We start from the raw sequence: 24121 nt of genomic DNA, 5'->3' as shown, positions 1-24121 counted from the left end.
ACAAGCTCTGCGGCCTGTGGCAGGAGTGGAGGGGGTAGCAGGTTCTGCACTTTAGGGAATGAGAAGACTCTAGGAAGGTAGAGAAGACCAACATAACCCATCAGAGTCTAAATTTGGGCTTTTAATTTTGCCTTATTATTAACTTATTGAAAGTAGGTTAATTTTTTGGAAAGAGAATATCATATTTATTATTGCTTTTTAATGCATTGTTTTTTTTAATGAATTTTATTATTATTATTTTTTAAATTTTTGGGCTGCATTGGGTCTTTGTGGCTGCACGTGGCCTTCTCTAGTTGTGATGAGCACAGTCTGCTGTCTAGCTGGGGGGCGTGGGCTTCTCATTTTGGTGGCTTCTCCTTGCAGTGCACAGGCTCCAGGGCATGCAGACTTCAGTAGTTGCAGTGCCTGGGCTCAGTAGTTACAGCGTGTGGGCTTAGATGCTCCATGGCATGTAGAATCTTTCCGGAGCAAGCATTGAACCTGTGTCCCCTGCATTGATAGGTGGATTCTTAACCACTGGACCGCCAGGGAAGCCCAGAAAGAGGGTATCATATTTATGATCTATTACCTTTTTCACAAAGGGGCTTATATTTTATTTCCACATATATTCTACCTTACCTGTTTGATACAGTCTCCTCCCTGTTTTTTATTTGCTTTTGCCTGCTGTATCTTGTCTGTGTGTGTGCATGCTCAGTTGCTCACTCATGTCTGACTCTTTGTTACCCTATGGACTGTAGCCCACCAGGCTCCTCTGTCCATAGGATTCTCTAAGCAAGAATACTGGAGTAGGTTGCCGTTTCCTCCTCCAGGGGATCTTCCCGATCCAGAGGTTGAACCTGCATCTCCTGTATCTCCTGCATTACAGGCAGATTCTTTACCACTGAGCCACCTGGGATGCCCATGTCTTTTCTCTAGCATCCCCACTTTTTAAAACTTTTTGGTTTGTGTTTTGTGTGTCTCTTACATGTATGTATGTGTTAGTTCAGTTGCGACTGACTCTTTGCAGCCCCATGGACTATAGCCCGCCAGGCTCCTCTGTCCATGTAATTATCCAAGGTCTTTTGTATGTGTCATATAATTGTATTTTAAGCCAATTTTACTGCTTTTCTCTTTTAATAGATAAAGCCAACCCATTTACATTTGTTGTTATACATGTATTGACTCTTTCTTTTGTTATTTAATGATTTATCATTGTTATGCTTTCTTGTTTCTTCCCCTTTCTTTAGAACATTTTTCAAACTGATGATTTTTCTCATTTCTTTTTTTCCTTTCATAAAACGGAATTTCTGCCATGTATTTATATACTACTAGTAGCTACTTTTGGTGACAGAGGATAAGATGGTTGGATGGTATCACTGATTCAGTGGACATGAACTTGGGCAAACCCTGGGAGATGGTGAAGGACAGGGAAGCCAGGGGTGTTACAGTCCATGGGTTTGTGAAGAGTCCAACATGACTTGGCAACTGAACAACAAGTAGCTTTTACTTTTCTCGACAATATTTGTCAGTAATTTTTAACATGTTTTTGTTATTTTAATATGTTGATTTAAAAGTACTAGGAGAAAATAAATAATGAGGTAGAAAGAAATACAGTAAACTCTGTGCCTCAGGGTTGACACTACTTCTAGAGTTCATAGCCAGTAGGATGTAAAATATCCAAATTGCTTGGAAATTGGTTTCATTCCATCTCTGAACTCATCAGTCCTTTTCTCTCTTTTGCCCATTCACATATTACAGTGCTCTCTGTCCTTAAATGCAACCTTTTCCATTGCTTTATTTCCACAACTTATTCCTTACTTCTTTTCAGTCTTTTTTTTTTTTTTCTCATCTTTACAAAAAGTTTGAAGTAATTTCATCTGGCTGCTTCTGATTCCTCATCTTCCATTTATTGTTTTATCCACTGTAAGCTGACTTCTTCCTTCATTCTTCTGAAATTAGCTAATTTTCAAATCAGACATTCTTTTCAACCATCATGCTATTTGACCTACCTGACTTCTGATAGTGTTGACTAGCCCCTCTTCCTTGAAATCCCTTTCCCCCCGAGTTTCAGTCCTGAGTCTCCTTCCATATCCCTTTCTGTCTTTCTCTCACTCTTACGCTTGCTGAGAGTTTCTGGGATCTTTTCTTGGCCTTCTCACAACATGAGGAGTTGGATGGCCTTGGGTTCAAGCTGTATGACTTAAATGTACTAACCTTTTTGATCCTCAGATTCCTCATCGGTAAAACGATGACTTTAATTGTATCACTTTGGCAGGTTGTCCTTTGGGTTAAATGAGCTGAGGCATATGAATCTCCTCTTGGTACAAAACTGAGTACAAGGTGAGTTATCATTTAGTGTAACTGCCACTCAGTTAGTGTTCCCTCTTGTATTAGTTAGGGTTCTCCAGAGAAAGAGAACCAACAGGATATATGTAGATATACAGAGAGGTTATGAGGAGTTGGCTCACACAGTTATGGAGGATGAAGAGTTCCCATGACCTTCCATCTGTACTGCAGAGGGCCCAGGAAAGCCAGTGCTTCAGTCCCACTCCAAACCAAGGGGTGTGAGATCCAGTGACTGAGGATCTAAGTCCTGGTCTGAGTCTGAAGGCTCAAGAACTAAGAGAGCTATGTTGAAGGGCTGGAGAAGTTGGCTATCTCCGCTCAAGCAGAGAGAGCAAATTCATCTTTCTTCAGCCTTTTTGTTCTGTGTGGGCCCTCAGTGGGTTGGATGATGCCCTTCCACCTTTTTGTTACTCAATCTACCTATTCAAATGGGAGCACTCTCACAGAAATACCCGGAAATAATGCTTTACCAACTCTCGGATCATACCTTAGCCCAGTCAAGTTGACATGTGAAATTAACCATCACACTTATCAAACATAGTGATTTCTTACAGAGTTTTATTTCCTCGTCTAAGAGATGGAAAACAAGGCCCAAATGGGCTTGTAAGTTTGAAATGCCATTTTCAAGTCAAGCTGGGTGTTTTGTTGGTTGTCTCACAGACCAGCCACATTCTAGATTTATCCTATTTATACATGATTTCCCCCCATTAACTGGAGTTTCCACCCAGTTATTGTAAAGCCTAAAATTCCATGTGCTGTCTCTACAACTTTGAGCCTTAGGGAGCTCCAGAGACCTAGCTGTGAGTTCCCTTGCTCTCACTGGATATGCTCCCACCTAGTGGGAAGGGCTCCCCACCCAACTGGCTCCCATCAGTCTGGCCAGGTACACTTGTACTAATCCTCAACCTAATGGTTTTTTATCTTCCTACCAGCTTGAAAATGTTTAAACAAGCCAATCATATCTTCCCATGGTAGCCAAGGGTCACATCGCCCTCCTGTCAGTATAAAGCCTGCCTCCCACAGCCCATGCTGGCTCACTGTTTCTGAGTATGACCACCAAATGGTCTTGCATGGTGTGGCGTGTCCTCCCCCAGGTTGTGAGAATATGTGACTAATAACTGCTGTCAGTCTCTTCTGTCCAGTGCTGTGTGTCATATATTTGGTCATCTTATGCTATTTAGGGTGGGGAATCCATCCTTTCATCAGTGGGGTAAATAGGATACAATCAGAATACCATCTACTCTTCTCCACTGCTAATCTAGAGCAGCCTTCAATGTCTTTCCCTATTACTCCTTATGTCTGTCCCTGATTGTTTCATAATAATGTCTGTTGCAGATATTCAGTTTCTTTTGGAAGGTAACATTTTCTCTCACAGATCTCTTTATCCTATCCTGTCTAATGCTGCTTGTTTTTTGCTATTTTTGTTTTACTTCCCTCAGAGGTGTTATTGGCATAATTTTTTTTTAAGCAGGAATTTATAGTTTCAGGATTCAAGGATGTGTCTGCGGACTTCACCTGGGAGGAGCAGATCCATCTAGATTCTCCTCAGAGGAACCTGTATGGGGAAGTGATGCTGAGAAACTATAGGAACCTGGTTTCACTGGGTAAGGACTTCTTGTAACTCAAAACCTACCTATTACCATCTTTCCTACCACTGACAGCTTGTACAGCCTCTGGAATTTTTGAATTTGTACTTGAAATCCTGATACTACAGGACATTATTTTAGGGTAGTTCCTTGGTGTCCTCTCAAGGTGAAAGGTCTTTTCTGTAGAGAATGTAAAAATGGGAAATCTAAGAAGCCACATACTTCCAGAAGCCCTGAAAAGGAAGGGATAAGACATGCTGGGAGTGATTTTTATGCTCAGTTCAGAACTCAAATGTAGTGTTTTTCTTCCTAAGCAGGACATCAGCTTTCCAAACCTAATGTGATTTCTCAGCTGGGTTGAGAACTGAACCTGATGACAAAAGAACATCCTGGGTGCATCTCCCCAGGTAAGGATCAGGCTGCAAATACTTGTTTTATGAGTGTCGCCTTGGGGAGAAACCACTTCAGAGGTCCCTGAGTCTCTTGAGACCTGTACCATTTGCTGTGTGTTTGTATTTGTCTAACAGTGTGAATATATACCCTATGTCCTCTGTGTTGTTACTGGGTAGCACTTGTTGGTACTTCACACTTGACTGGATAGGCCTTCTTTGAGGTTACTTGGTGGTGTGTGTGTTTTACAGGTGGACTCTGCTTGGCTTTCCACTTTTTCTCTTCTTCTGTGTAACTGGGTCAGATTAGAAGGATAAAGTCCAGTTCATGCATATCTTTTGCTTTCACAGTAAAGCTTCCTGCCCATAGGCCTTTGATCTCTTGGTTCACTGTTATTTCTGCTCTGGTAATTTTGATCAACCTGACAAGTGGATTCTCAGACTGTAGTTTCCTGTCCTCTGCCTCTCATTGCTTCCAGGCCATTTTATCTGGGATAAGAAATGGGATCAGTGAAAACAAAGTCTGAGTGGTTACAAGGCCTTTCCTCCTGCCCCATTTCAAGCAGTTCAACAGATTCTCCCCTACCTGCCTCTACCACTAGTTCTTATTTTCAAGGAATGGGTATTTAGAAAAGGGTAGGGCCCTTTAGGATTCTCTTCCCTAAACAGAGTGAGAAAATCACAGGCTCCTTGGGCAGAAGGGAGGAGCTCTTTGAGATTGTGCCATCCTCCCTTGAGAGTTTAAGTTTCAAGTGTGTTCTGATACTTTATCTTCCAGACAAATATGTACCCTAAGGGTAGTTTATATACATTAATTTACTTAGTCCTTATGAGATTATTTGCATCCTCATTTTATATCTGTGAAACTCAGATTCAGAGAAACAAGTAAGTACTTAAGATGCTAAGTGTTAACAGCTAGTGTTTAAACCCAAGTTTGTCTGCCTCCAGTGTAAACAATCTTTTCACTATGTCACACTACTATGTTTTATGAGGATTTAATATCAGAATTATAGGCAGCCTACAGAAGAGAAGAAACTGCTGGTAAATCTGCTATGGCTTCCTAATCCCAACTTCTCTGTATATCTTCTCTTAGTTCCATCTTCCTTTTTTAGCCTTGTCCAACAGTTGGTGATTTCAGTATCTGTCCCTCCCGCATATAGGCTCACTTCCTCTGCTTACCTGCTTCTGGTTCCTCTGTTATTTATCGGCGGCTCACTGTTCTTTCCCTACCTTCCAATTCTCTTCCTAATTATAGGGACATCCTTGGAAGCTCTCAAATGTGCCATATAGTTATTCTCAGTTGCATTCTCTTATTCCCATCTTATACAGGTTTCAATCTAGTATAGAAACAATTTTGAATTTTTATTTTTTTCAGACTGGAAGACCAAGACTTGAAACAAAAGAGTCAACTACGAAGCCCAAGTTATTGAAGATTTATCTTATGGGGTAATAATGGAAAGGGAAGGTCTCTGGCATTCTTCTTTAGGGGAAACCTGGGAACCTGATAATTGGTTAGAGGGGCAACAGGAAAACCAGGATAGACAATTGGGCCAAGTGCACATTACCCATAAGGAAACCCTCACTGAGCGAAGGACATGTGGAGGTAATGAACTTGAAAGATGCTCCAGTCAGGGTTCAATCATTGATATACAACAAACTATTCCTGTGGGGAAAAGTCCTCACAACTGGAATTCACATGGAAAAGACACTAAACAAAATGCTGAATTAATTAAAACTCAAAGAATATTTGCCGGAGAGAAAGTCTATGAATGTAATGAGTGTGGGAAAACCTTCAGCCAGAGTTCGTCTCTTCTTAAGCACCAGAGAATTCATACGGGGGAGAAACCCTATAAGTGTAATGTATGTGAGAAGCACTTCATTGAACGTTCCTCACTTACTGTACATCAAAGAATTCATACTGGAGAGAAACCCTACAAATGTAATGAATGTGGGAAAACCTTCAGTCAGAGCATGAACCTTACTGTTCATCAAAGAACTCATACTGGAGAGAAACCATATCAATGTAAAGAGTGTGGAAAAGCTTTCCGCAAGAATTCATCCCTTATTCAACATGAAAGGATTCATACTGGAGAGAAACCCTACAAATGTAATGAATGTGGTAAAGCTTTTACCCAAAGTATGAATCTCACAGTGCATCAAAGAACTCACACAGGAGAAAAACCCTATGAATGTAATGAATGTGGAAAAGCCTTCAGTCAAAGTATGCATCTTACTGTACATCAGAGAAGTCATACTGGAGAAAAACCCTATGAGTGTAGTGAATGTGGAAAAGCCTTTAGTAAGAGCTCAGCTCTTACCCTGCATCAGCGAAATCATACTGGAGAAAAACCCTACAAATGTAACAAATGTGGGAAATCCTTTAGCCAAAGTACATACCTTATAGAGCATCAGAGACTTCATTCTGGAGTAAAACCTTTTGAATGTAATCAGTGTGGGAAAGCTTTCAGTAAGAATTCATCTCTTACTCAACATCGGAGAATTCATACTGGAGAGAAACCTTATGAGTGTATGGTATGTGGAAAACATTTCACTGGGCGATCATCCCTTACTGTACATCAGGTTATTCATACTGGAGAGAAGCCTTATGAATGCAGTGAATGTGGAAAGGCCTTCAGCCAGAGTGCATACCTTATTGAGCATCAAAGAATTCATACTGGTGAGAAGCCCTATGAATGCGATCAGTGTGGAAAAGCCTTCATTAAGAATTCATCCCTTATAGTGCACCAGAGAACTCATACAGGAGAGAAACCCTATCAGTGTAATGAATGTGGAAAAGCCTTCAGTCGGAGTACAAATCTTACACGGCATCAGAGAACTCATACGTGAGGAAAACATGGGACCCTTCATCATGATTAACTCTTCAGTGGTAATCAGATAAATCATGTAATATAGAAACCTAATAAATGTAATGATCCCAGTAATTTTTTAGTTGTATAATATACCATGTCAGAAAATACAGACCACTGCAGAGAAACCACATAAAAGTGGAGAGAAATCTTGATTCAGAAAGTAAAACTTACTTTATACCAGAACGTTTAAATAACTAATGTTCTAAGCAGTGAGGATTCATGCTGAAGATAAGTTCTATTGTATTATACTGCAGATTCTCCTTTGGACATCAGAGACTTCACACTGGAGAGAAAATGTGAGAGTGCTTAACTGGACAGCCCAAAGACCTGGTATGTAGTCCTGATCTGCTACTAACTTGGACAAGTCACTTACTTTCACCAGGTCCCAGTGTCCTTATTTGGTAAATGAGGGATTTTTAGATTTAGAAGGCTCCAAGATCGCTACAATCTACAATCCCATAAATATAATGAATGCTTGAAAATCCTTGATTTTTCACCATCTTATATATGTTATCTAGATGCTCCTATTCCACAATCTGGTTTCCCTGAATCTGTTCAGTCAAAATTTTGTACCTCCACCAACTTCTATGATTGTTTCATGTCCTCCTCTACACCCTTTTACTTTCTCCTCTGAAATATTGGCTGGTTGCTACCAGATGACAGAATAATTGTACAGATCTTAACACAATAGCATGCTGTTTTAATTCTCCAATAACAGTCATTAAACTATTGTTAATAAGCTAATTATTTAGAAAACAATATAACAAATATAGTCTTAGAGTACATAGGATTCAAACACATCTTTGGATTGTACTCTTAACTATCAAAGTGATAAGGAGAGGAAGCTAAACACTAACAGACATGAAAATCTGATGTTATTAACAAAATCTTTACAACTCATAAAATACTCAAAACAGTCATAGGGAGAGATTTTATAGATCTATAGTTATGAGAGTAGTTAAAGCAATTTCATTTATAGGTGATAAAAATGATTAGGAAATCAAACTGAAAAAGATAGTCTTTGTTTTCCTAGGGCTAAACTAAGAAACTAGCAGTGGGATGGGAGAGAAAAGGAAGAATTCAAGCAATGATAAGGCAGGATCTAGGTATAGTGGTAATTAAGTGTGAGCACTCAGATTTATTTAGGTGGATGGCTGCCAATATTAACACAAAAAGTTGACTGATTTTGTGGGGCAATGATGAGTTTGGTCTGGGGGCATTTTATGAGTGAGTAGTATCCAAATGAAGATTACTGATACGCAGTTGAATAAGTAGAAGGGTGGTGATAAAAGGGGATTCTGGGAGTACTATCTTTAAATGCAGTAAGTGGAAGGCTAAACTAAGAAGCTTTGCTGGTAGCTCAGCTGTTAAAGAATCCACCTGCAATGAGGGAGACCTGAGTTTGATCCCTGGGTTGGAAAGATCCCCTGGAGGAGGGCACGGCAACCCACTTCAGTATTCTTGCCTGGAGAATCCCCATGGACTGAGGAACCTGGTGGGCTACAGTCCATGGGGTCATAAAGAGTCAGACATGAATTAGCACACACAAGTGGGAGATGTCAAATTAGTAGAAGCTGAGGAGAAAAAACAGGCAAAAAAAAGAAAAACAGAAAAATCAGGAGAAGGTGGTGGCATAGAAGTAAAAGAATTTTAGCATAGAGATAGATTTTCAAATGCTACAGTAAGGTAAAAATAGAAAATGGCCTTTGGTTTTTTATAATCTCTAATTTTTAGCGGGTTGAAGAGTGAGTTAAAGGTTGAAAAGGACTTAATAGCTTGATTGACAAAGGAGAGATTTAGGAAGGTAACTAGAGGGAGACTGTGGTTGAGAGAGGGAAAGCTTTTGGCTACAAATAACAGAAAGCCCAAAAAACAATGGCTTGCAAGCAAACAGGGATTTGTTTTTCTCCCATAACTAATCTGGAGGTGCTTGGCACTGTTTCAAAGGCAAAATAATTCAGTGCCTTGAGTGTCATGACTTTTTCATCAAGTCACAGGATGGCTCCCATAGTTCAGGTAAAATATCTGCATTCAAAGCAGGAAGAAGGGGTGGGTAGCACCAGCAACATCTGTGCCTTTTATCAGAAAAGGTTTTCCCAGAAGCCCTCAGCAGACTTCTGATTACATCTTATTGACCATAGGTGCTGTGTTGCATGGAGGCTAGGAGCAAAGGAGTCAGAAAAAAATATTTAGCTCTTCCAGCCTCTATAGTGGAGTTTAGGTAAGCAAAGGGGGGGATTGAGAAAGGTGTTGATTTAGCCAACAAATAATCTGCCAGGAGCATTTGTATGATTTAAGGCAGAAGAACTGAGCATGTTTATCACTGCATGGGAGAGCCTGAAAGTGCAGAGAGGAGGGAATGTGCAGTTCAAAGTGGGGAAATCAGATCTAGGACAGAGGCAGAGGCCACAGGGATCTTTTTCAACAGGAGGAAGGGAACTTTCCACTGGGAGAGGGGCGAACAAGAAACAATGGGTACAGAAGATATTTCTGGATAGCAATGGAGGTTTCCCATGGACTCCTGAGTGTTTGGAACTACATCATTTTGATCTCTATGGGCTACAGGACCTCTACAGAGTTTAAAAAAAAAAAAAAAAAAGGCAAGGACTAAGGGGGAATGAAACACTGAATTAATTATAACCTCAGGAACTTAGATTTTAAATAATGTCTCTCCCTTACACCAGCTTCTTCCTTTCCCTTCATATATTTGTTTTTCTTGTTCCCCACCTGATCTCAAAAGATAGAAATGAAGGGAAGAAGGAAGCAGAGAGGCAGAAAATAGATGAAAAATGAAAAAGTAGCAAAATTAAGGGCTCAAAGGGAGGCAGAGGAGGAGGAGGAGAGGAAGAATAAAATGTACTAAAGCCTATAAGATGGATGTGATAACCCCAAATTGGTAAAATGTTAACCTTTAGAGGGAGCAGCAGGAGAAATGGGTCAGATAAATGAAGGTTTCACTTTTTCAGGAGTTTTGGAAGCTTCGGGTCCTCATATGTCAGTGCTCAGCCATCCTGGGCAACAAGGAAAGCGGAAACTCCTGCACCTTTCTTCCCAGCAGGGGCAGGATTCCTGGTCCCTAGACATGAGACCCTGGGCAAGGCACTTAATGTATCGCTGTCTCAATTTTCTTATTTGTTAACAGTGCAGACCTTATAGCTTTGGATTACATTCAGTACTAATGTAAAATGCTTAGTGCCGAACACATATTAGTGCTAAATAAATATTATCATTTTCATATATATGAACAATATCCAAACTTGTTAGCATGGCATCCAGAGCCTTTAATTATCTCAATTATCTTGGGCTCTCAAAGCAAATACCTTGTAGGAAGGTTATATAATTGTAGGAGGCTCTCTCCTCCTCCTATTACCCCACTGCTGTAACAGCCTTCTAACTGCTTTCCCTGTATTAGCTCTAGCCCCACCACAGCCTTTTCTCCCCAAAGCAGACCATTGATTCTGTCAAAATGTATTCAGCCACACCACTCTTTTGCTTAAACCCCTTTGATGGTTTCCTATAACGTATAGAATAAACCCAAACTTTTTACCATGGCCTTCAAGCCCTCTAGTCCCTTCTAATCTCCTCTCCCGCTCTCCGTTGTTGACTGCCCTCTCCTGTCATAGTGGCCTTCTTAAACCACAGACTCACCAACAACGCCTCTATCTCTGGTCAGCATTTCTGTTCTCTTCCCAATATTCACATGTTTTCCTTCCTTACTGCATTCAGATCTCTGCTCAAATGTTACCTCCTCAAAGAGAACTCAAAGTACTACTTAAAATAATCCCCACTTCCCCACCCAGTCACACTCTAAACCTAACAGCCTAAGTGTGTCATCCGTTCAGTTCAGTCACTCAGTAGTGACCGACTCTTTGCGACCCCAGGGACTGCAGCACGCCAGCCTTCCCTGTCCATCACCAACTCCCGGAGCTTGCTCAAACTCACGTCCATGGAGTCGGTGATGCCATCCAACCATCTCATCCTCCGTTGTCCCCTTCTCCTGCCTTCAGTCTTTCCCAGCATCATTCCAATGAGTTAGTTCTCTGCATCAGGTGGCCAAAGTATTGGAGCTTCCGCATCAGTCCTTCAGTGTGTCATCACTACCTAATAAAATACTTTGTTTATTGAGTACTACCTCTAGTAGAATTCAACCTGCAACAGTGCTGTTGTTCAGTCGCTCAGTCGTGTCTTTGCTACCCCATGTACTGCAGCATGCCATGGTTTCACTGTTTCTCCGGTCCTTAGAACAGTGCCTGACACAAGCGGACACTCCAAAGGTGTCTACAGAATGAAATAGTAAAAACGAAAACAGAATGCCGTAAGTAAACACTGCTTTCTAGATGTGGCCAACAGTTCCCTAATTGACACATCTCAGGTCTCATTATTGACTTTTTTTTTGGCGGGGTGGGGTTGGGGGGAGATAAAACCCTTTCATGTTTACTTTCCGAGCTCCCAGAAAATACATATTCAAAGGCAACTAAATATCTCCAGTTGGAGTTTTCTATACTTGATCTCATCCTTGCCCGCCTCCGCAAGATACTGTCCACAAAAATAAATACCATCTCTCTAAACAGCACCCAATTGTACAATACAAACTCCTTGGCATCAGGGCTCCTTGCTAAGACGTGGAGAACCAAATTTATTCTACCTCGTGGACGTTTCTCGCACCATGCCCTCTGTCCTGTGGCCACCATTGTGTTCCCAGCCAGCATCCGCTGAGTCCTAAACTACCACAGCAGCCTCCTCAGTCATCTGCCCGCACCTCTGTCGACCTGGTTCCCGCGTCCCACTCATCGCCCGAACCACGCTCCGGCCCAAACACCAGGACCCACTGTTAGCATCTTTAGCGTTCCCGTGGCCGAAGCACGGCCCCACTGCCTTCGCTAGTAATCGCGCGGTTCTTCACTCGGGAACGCTCCTTTTCGACTTGTCTCCTACTGAGAACTTGAGGCGCGTCCCGGTTCCGCTCTCCTCGTCGGATCAGGCGCCGCTCGCCCGGCATGACCTCCCGTATCCCTTTGTCAACTTTTCGCTGGTGTCTGTCTTCGTCATGCTGACCAGAACGGAACCAAATCCGCACGTGAAGATCAGCGTGTTGGGGGGTCACCTGTCTGGGGAACCGTGACCACCAGGCGAGTCCCTGGGAAGTGTAGTTTCGACACCGAACCCTCTCTGGCCCGGGCTCGGGGCGGGGGGCGGGGGGCTACCTGCGCAGGCGCGCAACGTCACTTTCTCCGCCCCGCGCGGAGGCCGGCGCTTGCTGCCGATATGCCTTCTGGGAAGTGGAGTCTGCGAAGCAGGAGCGCGGCAGCTCTCGGACCTGTGAGAATCCGGCGGAGCAGGTCCCTCGGCAACGCGCAAGCGCAGTTCCGACCCCGACTGCAGCCCAGCTCATTGTGTTCTGCCTGCGATGTGGCGGTGTGGATCTCACCGCTGGCAGAGGCTCCTCGAAGGGCAACCCAGCGGTGACTAGGCACGGTGGCCAAAGCCGTATCGGGAGAGCGGGAGCAGCCTTGGGGTGGTGGAGCTGGTGGGAAGGGCGGCTGAAAACCGAGTCGGTCTGGGTAGTGGTCCGTTCTGAAGGGCGCTGATCTGACGCCCCAAACTTCCCTGGATGTATGGCCAAGGTTAGATTCCAAAGACAAAAAGGCCAAGTGTGGGCTCGGGTTTAGGGTCCGAATCCGCGGGTGCATGTGGAGAAAGATACGGTCAGGGTCACTGGCTTGTGATTTGGAACCAACTCCGGTAATCCCTTTTACGCTCGGTGGTAGATGCTCCTGGTGTGGTTCGGCTCCCTGTATCTGGAACTCGCTGAGGCCGGGTCTGCAGCGGCGCAACCACTGCAGCAGCTCCCCAAGGGACTTAGCTGAGAGGCAGAGGGCCGGTGGGTGGGTTGTACGATTAAAATAAGTTGCGTCCAACACCCCCACCCGACCCCCACAGATACACTGCTTCTCGCCCACCTTTTCTCTCCAGGTCACCCAAACCGGGTCCCAGAGAAGGAGGCCTGAGGCTAGAGAACAGCATAGCCTGAGAGACGTCTCGACAGTGAAGATGCAGCCTTCTTAGCTTCTTTTTTTGAGGAGAAAGAAGACGACCCTCCTTCCCTACTTCCTCTACTCCCCTCCCAGGATTAGGCAGGTGTCCAGGCAGGAGTCACACGTTTCTTGAGATCTCTCAGCATAATTTAAGGGCAAAAGGCCAGAGGGTGTGTAAAAAGTGTGAAATCGGGCTGGAGGATGCTTTTTTTCAAGGAAAAGTCAAGATACAGAAGGAAACGTACTGAGAATTTGACTCATATTGCTAGGGGGAAATTGATGGGGGGGTGGGAGTAGCAGCAAGATGAGCTATTCCCTTTACAGTGGAGGCCAGCAGAAATATCCCCGAAGAGGAGAGAGGATTGGGAGCAAACAGGGACTAAGAATTCACTGTTTGGGGTATTGGCGGATTCCCAGGGTGTGAATGCTCAAAGCCCCCCTTTGGACTGCTGTGTGATATCTTTTGACCCAGTCCTCTCCTCATGAACAGTAGAAGGTGTTTCCAGCCTGAGGATTTCCACTCTGCTTGTCTCTAAAAAGGCTCATCAGAGAAGAAGGAATGGCAGTCAGGTGCCTGCCCGCCATGGTCCGGGTGAGTGAGGGTTCACTGTGGGCTTCCCCCTCTAAATGGCCTTAGATTTGAATGTAATGGTTGAAGAGGGTGGGCATGTTTCTCTCCTCACCAGAAGCTTTTCTCCCAGTCCATCTCACTCAGGAGCCTGACCCACTTGCTTCCTTTCCCATGCTTTCTACCCCGCTTGCTGGGTTCATTCTGGTGGTTGTCAGAGCTCAGGAACTTGCTAAAGGTCATATAAAAGACACAACTGGACATGAAACCCAGATTGGTCCAGAGTGGAAACCTGCGCTCTTTCCACTAGCAACTCAAATTAAGGGTCTAAAGTGATAAAGGCAATGCCTAACACAGTGACAGAAGAGTGAAATTGGAATGCTTTTTTAGGAAGGTAGGATTTACTGGACACTTTTTTTCCAACGGAGAAGGTAATGGCACCCCACTCCAGAACTCTTGCCTGAAAAATCCCATGGAGGAGCCTGGTAGGCTGCAGTCCATGCGGTCTCTAAGAGTCGGACGTGACTGAGCGACTTCACTTTCACTTTTCACTTTCATGCATTAGAGAAGGAAATGGCAACCCACTCCAGTGTTCTTGCCTGGAGAATCCCAGGGACAGGGGAGCCTGGTGGGCTGCTGTCTATGGAGTCGCACAGAGTCAGACACGACTGAAGCGACTTAGCAACAGTAGCAGTTTTTTTCCAATGATATTTGTTTTTTTACTTCAGAGGAATGTTGGTTACCAGTGAAGTCTTTCAAATGGTATGTTTTCAATTTCAATAAATTATTAAAAAACTTTCAGCAGTGCTAGCTTTTTTAGAATAAGGATATGGACTCCACTTTGAAGGAGACAGCATTCATTTGAGTGTATAAATTCTGATGAATTTGGTGAATTTGTTCTAATTCATTCACATGTAAACCTGTCCAGGGAAGGAATCTGTGGCAGAAGTCACTGGAAGAGTTGAGCCGCTGACTGAAAGTACTGTGTCAACCCAGTCCCAGCTTATTGGTTGTTCACCCTTCTCCTTGATTTCTAGCTTGTCCTTTAGAGCCCATCTCAAGCACCGGTTTTCCTTTGAAACCTTTCTTCACGGTGCCAGTCCACTGTGATATTTCCCTTCCCTGGACTTTTCCTCAAATTCATTTTTGGTGTCACACAATTGTCTTGGGTTTACAGGCTGCTATACTTTTGGTTGCCTTTCAAAAAACCTATGTTAGGGGTGTAAAATGTGCCAAATATTATGTCCCGTGCCTGGGATACAAAGGTGAACAATGGTCTTGACAGATTGGTTCATGGATTCAGTCAAACAAGTGTTCCTTGGTTCAGCCTGCTTTGTGCAAAGCTCTGGGTACAGGTAACAGAGACCCAATTCAGACTAAGTAAAAGCAGGCCTTTATTGGAAGGATACTGGGTATCACCCAAAGTCAAGGCGAAAATGCAGCTGTACTTCAGCTCTGCAGGGAAGGTCTAGAATAATCTGAGAGTCCTTTTTCTTGGACCCTTCGCTTTCTTCTCTGGGCCTCCACTTAACTCTTCTGTCTCAGTGCACACTAGCTCCCTTGGCCTCTTGTTCAGAGTTTCCACAGAAGGGATGAGTTGTGATCAGAGGGAATAAGGTCACATTGTTCAGAAGGACTGTTTCATGGGAATGGTATGTGTGTATTGAGGGTGAGCAGGTGAACAGCTGAAGAAAAACAGGAGTTGCTGAGTAATACATATATAATGGGTGCTGGGTACATGGGCCATGCTCTAGAAGACATGATGGCAAGACAAGGGAGAAGTAGAAATGGTCCGTAGCTTCTAGGAGTTAACAGTCCAGTGGGGGAAATAGAAAGTAAACCAGAACTCAGTAAAGTGAGGCAGTGCTTGAATGACCCTGCATAGATGATATGGGAACAGTTGAGGAGGGGTGCTGAAGATGTAATACTGAAGCCAAGACCTGGGTATGATTGGTCATAGGGATGGGGATACAGGCAGGGCTGTGGCAGTTTGATGGAGATGGGAGAAAACGTTTTGGACAAAATGAGCAGCTACTGTGAAATCCCAGGGCAGAGGAAGAGTATCTTTTCCACGAGGTCTTTTTCTTCAGAGTGGGAAACAAAGTCTGATAAAAGCTCGACCCTTAGAGACCCTGAGGAAATGCTTCCCATCTCACAGAAAACCAGCTCCCTCTGTGCTAACAGTCCCGCAGGTCTCAGCCAGCTCCTGGTTGAAGCCTTTCCCAGAGAGCCACATAAGGGAGAAGCCCCCAGTCAACGGGGATGGGTTTGCCCTTACAGGAATCAGTGACCTTCAAGGATGTGGCCGTGCTTTTCACCCAGGATGAGTGGGCGCAGCTGAGTCCGGCCCAGAGGGCCCTGTACAGGGATGTCATGCTCGAGAACTACAGCAACCTGGTGTCCCTGGGTAAGTGGGAGCCTCTGGAGGCTCATCTTCAAATGGGAGGTTTCTTGGGAATCCTTGAACTGGTTCCATACAGCAGCTTGGATTGGGAGTGAGCTGTTCTAAGGATGTTATGTCTGTGCCTCTCCTTTGTGTCCTGGGCACAGGGCTCTTTGGAGTCTAAGTGCAGATGTCTCAAAGGCGACTAGAGGTCAAATCCTCCCTCCCTTCTAGCAGGGAGAAGGACAGGAACAGATTGGCTTTGTCACCCCTGAACCTTCTTTTCCTCCTCCTGGGAACTCTCCTCTACCCTGGGCCCCTATCATGTCACCTTTTCCAGGAAGTTCCAGGTCTCATTCTTGCAGTGATTTTATCTCTGGTATGAACAAATATGGCCCCCCCTTTTTTTTTCCCTCAAAAACAGGACTCTTAGGACCCAAACCGGATATGTTTTCCCAGTTGGGAAAAGGGGAAGAGTGGATGCCAGAGGACTCCTTGGGAGGCTTCTGTCTTGGTAAGCATCCTGCATGTGGGAGGCATTGGGAGCGACTCAGCATGTGCACCGGGCCTGTGGATTGAGAAACCAGCACCTTTCCCTTCACATTCACCTAAAGGCTTTGTGCCACATTTGTCCCCATGTGCGTTTGGCACTCCTTTCTTGTGGCAGTTTGTGCCTCTCCGGACCATCCTTTCTGTGAGTTTCCTTCTTTCTCTGTTTGGCATAGATGGGCAGCTCTGTGCCACGCACTGTGCTTGTGTGTCCTGTTGTTCCCTGAGCACCTGAGCATGCAGTCTCTGCTCAGATTCCTCCAGTGGGTTACACAGAACTGTGCAGCTTCCGGTCCTCAGGGCCAGTCACTGTGCCCACTGAGGCAGCTCTTCCAGACAGACATGGCAGATTTCTTCCACCACCTCCATGTTTGTTCATCCACCTGTACCTACACCCAGCATTGTACTATTCTCCACCTTCTGCTGATGCTGCGCTGGGCTGTAAGTACCACACAAGCATAGCCAGATTTATTGCATGTTTTGTTTTGCTCATACCCAGCAAAGTGCTTGGCACCTAGTAAGGGCCAAAGACTTGTTGCCTAGGGATACAGAGACCACGCTAGTTTAGTAGCTGTTACTTGTTTTGAGGAACCCATTGGATCTGGCAGCTCAAGAGCAGGAGCAGGGGTGCCTCTCCCCAAATCCGGGAATACCCTAGAGAGCTATTGCATTATCCAAGACATTACAACATTTTCACTTTCTGCCAGCATTTTGCCAACTGCGAAATATTTTTAAAAACCTTTTGTTATTGATTTTTCACAGAAGCCCAATGAAGTAGGGAGGACTTTGTATCCTACAGTAAATAACTTTACCTAGAATGTCTAGGATCTAATCTGTTACAGAATTTAAATGTCTGAACTCCAAAACTCAGTTATCAAAATCTTTTAACTTGCCTCAGTAGTGTTCTGAGTTTGTATGTTTATTACAGCCAAACTAAGGCATTTTTAGTATTTCACTCTGTATTATACAAGCAGTGTTATAACAAAAAAAGATGGGGTGGGAATTAAAAGAAATGAATCCACTGTCCCAGTACTCTGGCATAATAACATCATTTATTCTTTTTATTCTTGCATTATTCATCATTGACACAAATTCTTTATTGTACTTCTGTGGGGCAATTGTGAGATTGAAGAGGACTTTTATGCCTAGAAGGGATTTTAGAGTCAGGTGTGAGTAATGACATGAAAATCCAGGGGATCATAATTCAGCCCTTCCCAGGTGCATTTCACAAACCTCTGCTCCAGCACTTCTTGTTTCTGAATGTCCTCAACACCGCAAACCATGAGCTGATTCATGAAGGATGTTTAGTGGTCAGCCAGTCAGACACGGAAAGAAATCTTGTTTTATATCTCCCAATATGGTTTTGGGGTTTGTTTGTTTGTTTTTTGCACCATGAGGCTTGTGGGATTTTAGTTCCCTGACCAGGGATCAAACCCAGGCTCCCGGCAGTGGAAGGGCAGAGACCAAACCACTGGACCACCAGAGAATTACCCCAATAAAGTTCCTTCAATTTCTTGTTAAAGTTATATTTTTGTTTTTTGATATAACCTCTTTCCTTTTGTTTTTCAACTGCAAATTGCTGCTATAAGAAAGTGGTAGTCATTTCCAAATATTTATTCCCCTCATGTCACTCTCCAATTCTTATTCTTCTTATTCAGTGAATCATTTTTAGTTTTAGGTTTTCTTCTTTCTGTTTCACTTCTTAATTACTGGCTAGAACTTAAAAGACCATATAGAACAATGATAATAGGTTTATCTATGACTTTTCTGTTGTTGCATCAGTCACTCTTGGTTTAGACAGATACTTAATTTTCTTCATAGTAAGAAAAAGTCCTTCCAGTAGCTTTCCTTTAAAATTTTTCTCTTCCCTGGGCTTTGAGCTAGTATACACAGGGAGCTGACTTTTGAGCCCTTGTGGATCAGCACCTTGCTGGGTGATCTCTGGAGATGTGTTAGCTGCCCCATTTCAACCTTAACAACCTGTAAGCCAAAGATGATTAACTCTACTTAAAGAAAAACAAGCTTCTGTGTGGTTAACTAATTTCAACATATGCAAGGCAAGATGTGGGTTAAACCAGCATGCCGCTCAAACTGTGTCATTTTCCACCCTTCTCCAAAATAGCTTTACTTTTACAGAAATTGTTCGCTTAGTAAACCTGAAGAAAACTGCCTCATCTCTTAATTTAAGTAGTTTGCTAGTAACTTTTTACATTTTTTCCTTATTTATTAATCTGTTTATATCTTTTGTTTCTTTTTGTTATATCAATTGCACATTTTGCCCTTTAGCTTTAAATTACCTTTTTTTGAGCTATAAAATGTATCCATTTACAACTGTGCATGGATTCATCTATAATTTTAACATTTTGTATTATATCCTCTTTCTCATTTTTATCTGCATTTTTTTCTCTAAAATTTGTTGAGACATTTTGTAGAGAATTAGCTCTTATTTCTCTTTCATTCTATTATTTTATTTTAACACTTAGCATTATCATTTCCTTTTTTTTTTTTTAACTTCAGACAGATGTATTTTGATACTGTAATCCTGTCTACAGAACAGAACATGTACTATTTTGAACAGTCTGAAAAATAGGTAAACAGCCCCCACACTGCATGAAAGTAAAAGTTGCTCAGTCGTGTCCAACTCTTTGTGACCCTATAGTCCATGGAATTCTCCAGGCCAGAACACTGGAGTGGGTAGCCTTACCCTTCTCCAGGGGATCTTCCCAACCCAGGGATCAAGCCCAGGTCTCCCACATTGTGGGCAGATTCTTTACCAGCTGAGCCACAAGGAAAGCCCAAAAATACTGGTGTATTTTGAACAGTCTGAAGAATAGGCAAACAGCCCCCATACTCCATGGTCCAGCTTAAGAAACAGAACACAGCTGCACCTGTGAAGTTTGATATGTCCCTCCTCATCGAATCTTCCTCCTTTCATACCAGAGAGCCCCTGGCTTGAATTTTACATTAGCCCCAGTGCTGGCTCTTCATGCCCTTCACCATATTTATCCATCCATGCATGCATGCCAAGTCACTTCAGTCGTGTCCAGCTCTTTGTGAAACCATGGACTGTAGCCCACCAGGCTCCTCTGTCCATGGTATTCTCCAGGCAAGGATACTGGAGTGGGTTGCCACTTCATACTCCAGGGGATCAAACCCGACCCAGGGATCGAACCTGCATCTCTTGTGTTTCCTGCGTTGGCAGGAGGATTCTTTACCACTGGCGCCACCCGGGAAGCCTACATTTATCCATAGCTCTGAGCAATGTTGTTTAGCTTTACATGCTTTAAAGCTTGATGTATATGTATTGTACTATAGATACCTTTCCACAGCTTGATTTTTTTTTTTTTTTTTAACTTTTTGGCCAAGCCATATCGTATGGGGATCTTAGTTCTCCCACCAGGGCTCAAACCCGAGCCACCTGCATTGGAAGCTCAAAGTCTTAACCACTGGAAGTCTCACAGCTTGCATTTTAAAAATCCTTGTTGAGATGTGTAGCTTTAGTCATTTTTAACTGCACTTGATACTTCTTCAATGGCTATACCTTAATCTGTTTTGTTGACAGGCTGTAGGTTGTTTCCAGACTTTTTGCTGCTTTTTTAATACCGCTGACTGGATATTCTTGTACATGCTTCCTTAAATATTTGGGCCTTGTTTGGGAGTTTCTTTAGGTGTATTCATAGGTGTAGAAATACTGGGTTTAAGAATATATACTTTTTCAGCTGTACTAGATGGTTCCAGATTGCTGATTAAATTAATTGGTCCTAATTATACTAATAGTTGATGCAAGTTCCTGTTACTTGCCAGAGTAATAGGAACTTGCCAAACTTCCTGAGAAATGTTATCTCATTGTGATTTTAATTGGCGCTTCCTTGTTTCCTAGTGGAATTGAACATCTTTTCATTTGTTGATTATTTGTGTTCTGTGAAATATTCATATTCTTCCTCCACTTTTCTTTTACAGTTTATCTTATTTGCTTGTAGGAGATATTCAGGAATCTAATACTTTATCAGTTAATATGTGTGCCAGTCTATAGCTTATCTTTTCTCTTTCTTTACTGGCTGAAGTTCTTAATCAGTCTTAGTCTTAATGATCTTTATTTTACTGTTTTCTGTGTCCTTTTAAAATGATCCTTTCTATCCTTATATCCATGAGAGAAAGACTTGATCATGTTTGCTCTTGTATTTCAGCTCACCAGGTGCCATTATGTATTTGTTGAATCAAAGCGTAATTGTTTTCTAATAATATTTACTTTTGTCTTTTTTTCCTTGTATGCTGCTGCTGCTGCTAAGTCGCTTCAGTCATGTCCGACTCTGTGTAACCCCATAGACAGGAGCCCACCAGGCTCCTCTGTCCCTGGGATTCTCCACTCAAGAACACTGGAGTGGGTTGCCATTTTCTTCTCCAATGCATGAAAGTGAAAAGTGAAAGTGAAGTCACTCAGTTGTGTCCGATTCTTAGCGACCCCATGGACCACCGCCTACCAGGCTCCTCTGTCCATGGGATTTTCCAGGCAAGGGTACTGGAGTGGGTTGCCATTTCCTTCTCCATTTTTTCCCTGTATAAATCTTATCAAAGTTTCCCTTTTTTAATAAATTTAATAAATACATTTTTAACTTTATTGATACTTTCTATTTTATCTTTATTTCATTAAATAGTGCTCTTCATTAGTTCTTTCCTTTGACTTTTTTGGAGTGTGTTCTTTTTCTTTATTTTCAGTATTAAATTTCATCACAATAATACATTTAATGAAATTACAGTATGCGTTATGAAAACTGATGGCCTCTTGTCCCTGTTTATCCCCATTCTCTCCTCTTTAGAAATAACCATTTTCTCTCCTTTCAGCAGATTATTTGGTATATTTGCTTCCGTGTCTTCAAGGAATGTGTTTATATTGCTACCTATTGACCTCAGTTTTAGGTATTATTTACTGAATTCCTCCTCTAGAAAGTGAGGACTAAACTCACTTCCCCAACTGTTCATCTTATTACCTTTTCCATTCCCTGTCTTCCCAGTATAGTATATTTTTGGTCAGAGAAATAGTCAGTGTTTACATTCTGAAGCGCTATTCACAGCTGACCCATGTAGTAATTGTGACTTTTGCCTTTGCTTTCCTAAGCAGTCTTTCATGGGGTTCATTTAGTTTAATTTAATGTCAGACCTTGCCTCATTGTCTGCATCTCTTCTCAAGAAGTTTAGATCGGCAGTCATCCTAACAATTTCATTTTCCTGGGAAATTTCTTTTGGAGCAATCTGACCTGCTCTGTTCTCGCAGGGCCTTAGCTATCATCCTCCTACAAATCCCATCTTTCCTGGCCCACATGTCCCACGTCATCCTTTTTCTTGGCTTCTTTCTTCCTTTTGTGGCACGTATCTTCCAGTAGCTTCCAAAGAAAGGATGCATGGGAATAAGTTTTTGCTAACCTAGCATCTGTCAATGTCTTTTTTTTCTCCCATACCAGTGGTAGAATTCAGCAGTGGATGTCTTTTTTTCTTCAGAATTCTGAAGACATTGCTCTAGTATTTTGTAGTCCTCAGTCTGATATTGAGAAATCCAAAATCATTCAGGTTCTTCATCGTTTGTGATCCATTTTTCCTCTCTGAAAGCTTGCAGGATCTCCTCATTTACTCCAGTGTTTCTCAGTGATGGACCCTGTTATGGTGCTATGCTTGGATCCATTAAGCACTGGTGAGCCTTCCACCTGAATTTCTGCCTTGCGGATCTAGGACGTTTTCTTCTAGTATTTTTTAATTTCCACCTTAAGCTTTCTCTATTTGCTCTTGATGGTATGCCTGATACTTCCTGGACTGGTCTTGTAATTTTAACTTTGTATTAAAATTTCCATCTTTATGAATTTTTTTGTTCTACTTTTTGACAGGTTTCTTCCGTTTTGACAGGTGTCTTTTTGACAGGTGCCTTCCATTTCATCTGTCGCGATTTTTAAAATGTCTTAAGCAGTCTTTCCCTGTCATTTGTCCATTGCCTAAAAATAGTTGGTTCATTTTCTCCCCTGGTTTTCCAGTTGTTTATGGTGGGAATTCTCTGTTGAGGTTTCAAATTCTGCCATCGTTTTTAATTTCCAAGAACTCTTGTGTTATTTGTAAGCTCTTATTCACATTTTACAATTAAAATATTTTACCTCTAAATATAATGATTTTCAAAAACACTTTCATCTCCCTTTATAGGCACTGTGTTCTCAGATTTTCTCTTTGATTGCTTAAAAACCTCTTTTTAAGAGATTTTCCTCAGTTGGGAGAGAGAAGCTCTCTTTTTTCTCTAAGTTGGAGAAGACCTGGGGGCAATAAAGTCTTCCTAAACTGACCTTGGGCTTCCCTCGTGGCTCAGACAGTAAAGAATCTGCCTTCAATGCAGGAGACCTGGGTTCGATCCCCAGGTCGGGAAGATCTCCTGGAGAAGGGAATGGCAACCTACTCCAGTATTCTTTCCTGGAGAATTCCATGGACAGAGAAGCCTGATGGGCTATAGTCCACAGGGCTGCAAAGAGCTGGACTCGACTGAAGCACCTAACACACACAAACTGACCAGTACTCCTTATTTTACCCACTGCCACTCTCAGATGTACCTGATGGCGCCAGGTCTTGAAACTTCTGATGATTTGGAGGAAACTGGGTCAGTTTCTGGGCCCTCTCTGGGTGTGACCTCTTGACTACGTTGTATAGGGTTTGGATCATACTACTTGCATGCTTTGCTTGATACCCTCAAGTTACATATTAATTGTTTAAAACCATACTTTGTTTTTTTAATTTGGGTCAATGCAGCTATGGGTATTGCTCCTAATTCAGCCCCCATGAAGTGACCTGGGCCCCAGTGAGAACTGACTTGAGGATCCAGTCTTTCCCCATATCAGTTCATCTTCAGTGTGCCAGAACCAGAGTGTGTTTGACCCCTTGTTGATATACAATTCGATGAGTGTTTTCCTGTAACACAAAACATTAAAAAGCCAATTTTCTCTTATATATATAGGTGATAAGTTTTTATGATCACAATCAAGGAAAGGCTTTAATAGACATAGCTGTCTAATAGCTGCTACAAAGGAAAGTTAACAATTGTTTTTATTGAACCAGATGATGATTATTATTACTATTTATAAATATTATAATTATATATATAATTATTTTATTATTATTATTTTTGAAAGCTGCTCCCAGATTTTTTAAAGTAGGCTTTTGTTGAAGTAGTTCTAACACAGGAAAATACATAAATTATAAGCATAATTTTTACAATATAAATACTATAAAAAGTATAAGTATAACCAGCACCTATATCAAGAAATAGAATGTTACTTGAATACCAGAAACTCCCTCCCATCCTCTCTGTTTCTTTTGTCCTGAAGATGATTACTACCCTGACCATAGCTTTGCTTTGACTGTTTTAAAACATTTAATAAATGGAATCAA

General features: G+C 42.4%; 1 protein-coding gene across 18 annotated transcripts in view; it reads left to right on the top strand.

Moving 5' to 3' along the window:
• Positions 1–24121, top strand: part of ZNF454 (zinc finger protein 454) — a 49329-nt gene that overhangs the window by 15271 nt on the left and 9937 nt on the right. For 3 of the 18 annotated variants that reach the window (XM_070792392.1, XM_070792397.1, XM_070792402.1), the window contains 9 exons: positions 3807–3929; positions 4229–4318; positions 5676–5746; positions 7425–7500; positions 11742–12299; positions 13144–13446; positions 13696–13797; positions 16054–16180; positions 16581–16670. In XM_070792392.1, the coding sequence (XP_070648493.1) occupies positions 13765–13797; positions 16054–16180; positions 16581–16670 (250 nt within the window). In that variant the 5' untranslated portion in view covers positions 3807–3929; positions 4229–4318; positions 5676–5746; ... (2 more) ...; positions 13144–13446; positions 13696–13764. Of the gene's footprint in view, positions 1–2254; positions 2320–3796; positions 3930–4225; positions 4319–5675; positions 7501–10136; positions 11299–11741; positions 12300–12320; positions 12795–13143; positions 13447–13695; positions 13798–16053; positions 16181–16580; positions 16671–24121 lie in introns of those variants that run through there. The other 15 variants (XM_070792396.1, XM_070792404.1, XM_070792398.1 and 12 more) reach the window with 14 other exon arrangements.

This window comes from Bos indicus, chromosome 7 (genome assembly GCF_029378745.1).
Source record: "Bos indicus isolate NIAB-ARS_2022 breed Sahiwal x Tharparkar chromosome 7, NIAB-ARS_B.indTharparkar_mat_pri_1.0, whole genome shotgun sequence".
Taxonomy (NCBI): domain Eukaryota; kingdom Metazoa; phylum Chordata; class Mammalia; order Artiodactyla; family Bovidae; genus Bos; species Bos indicus.
This window is presented reverse-complemented; position numbering and strand designations above follow the sequence as displayed.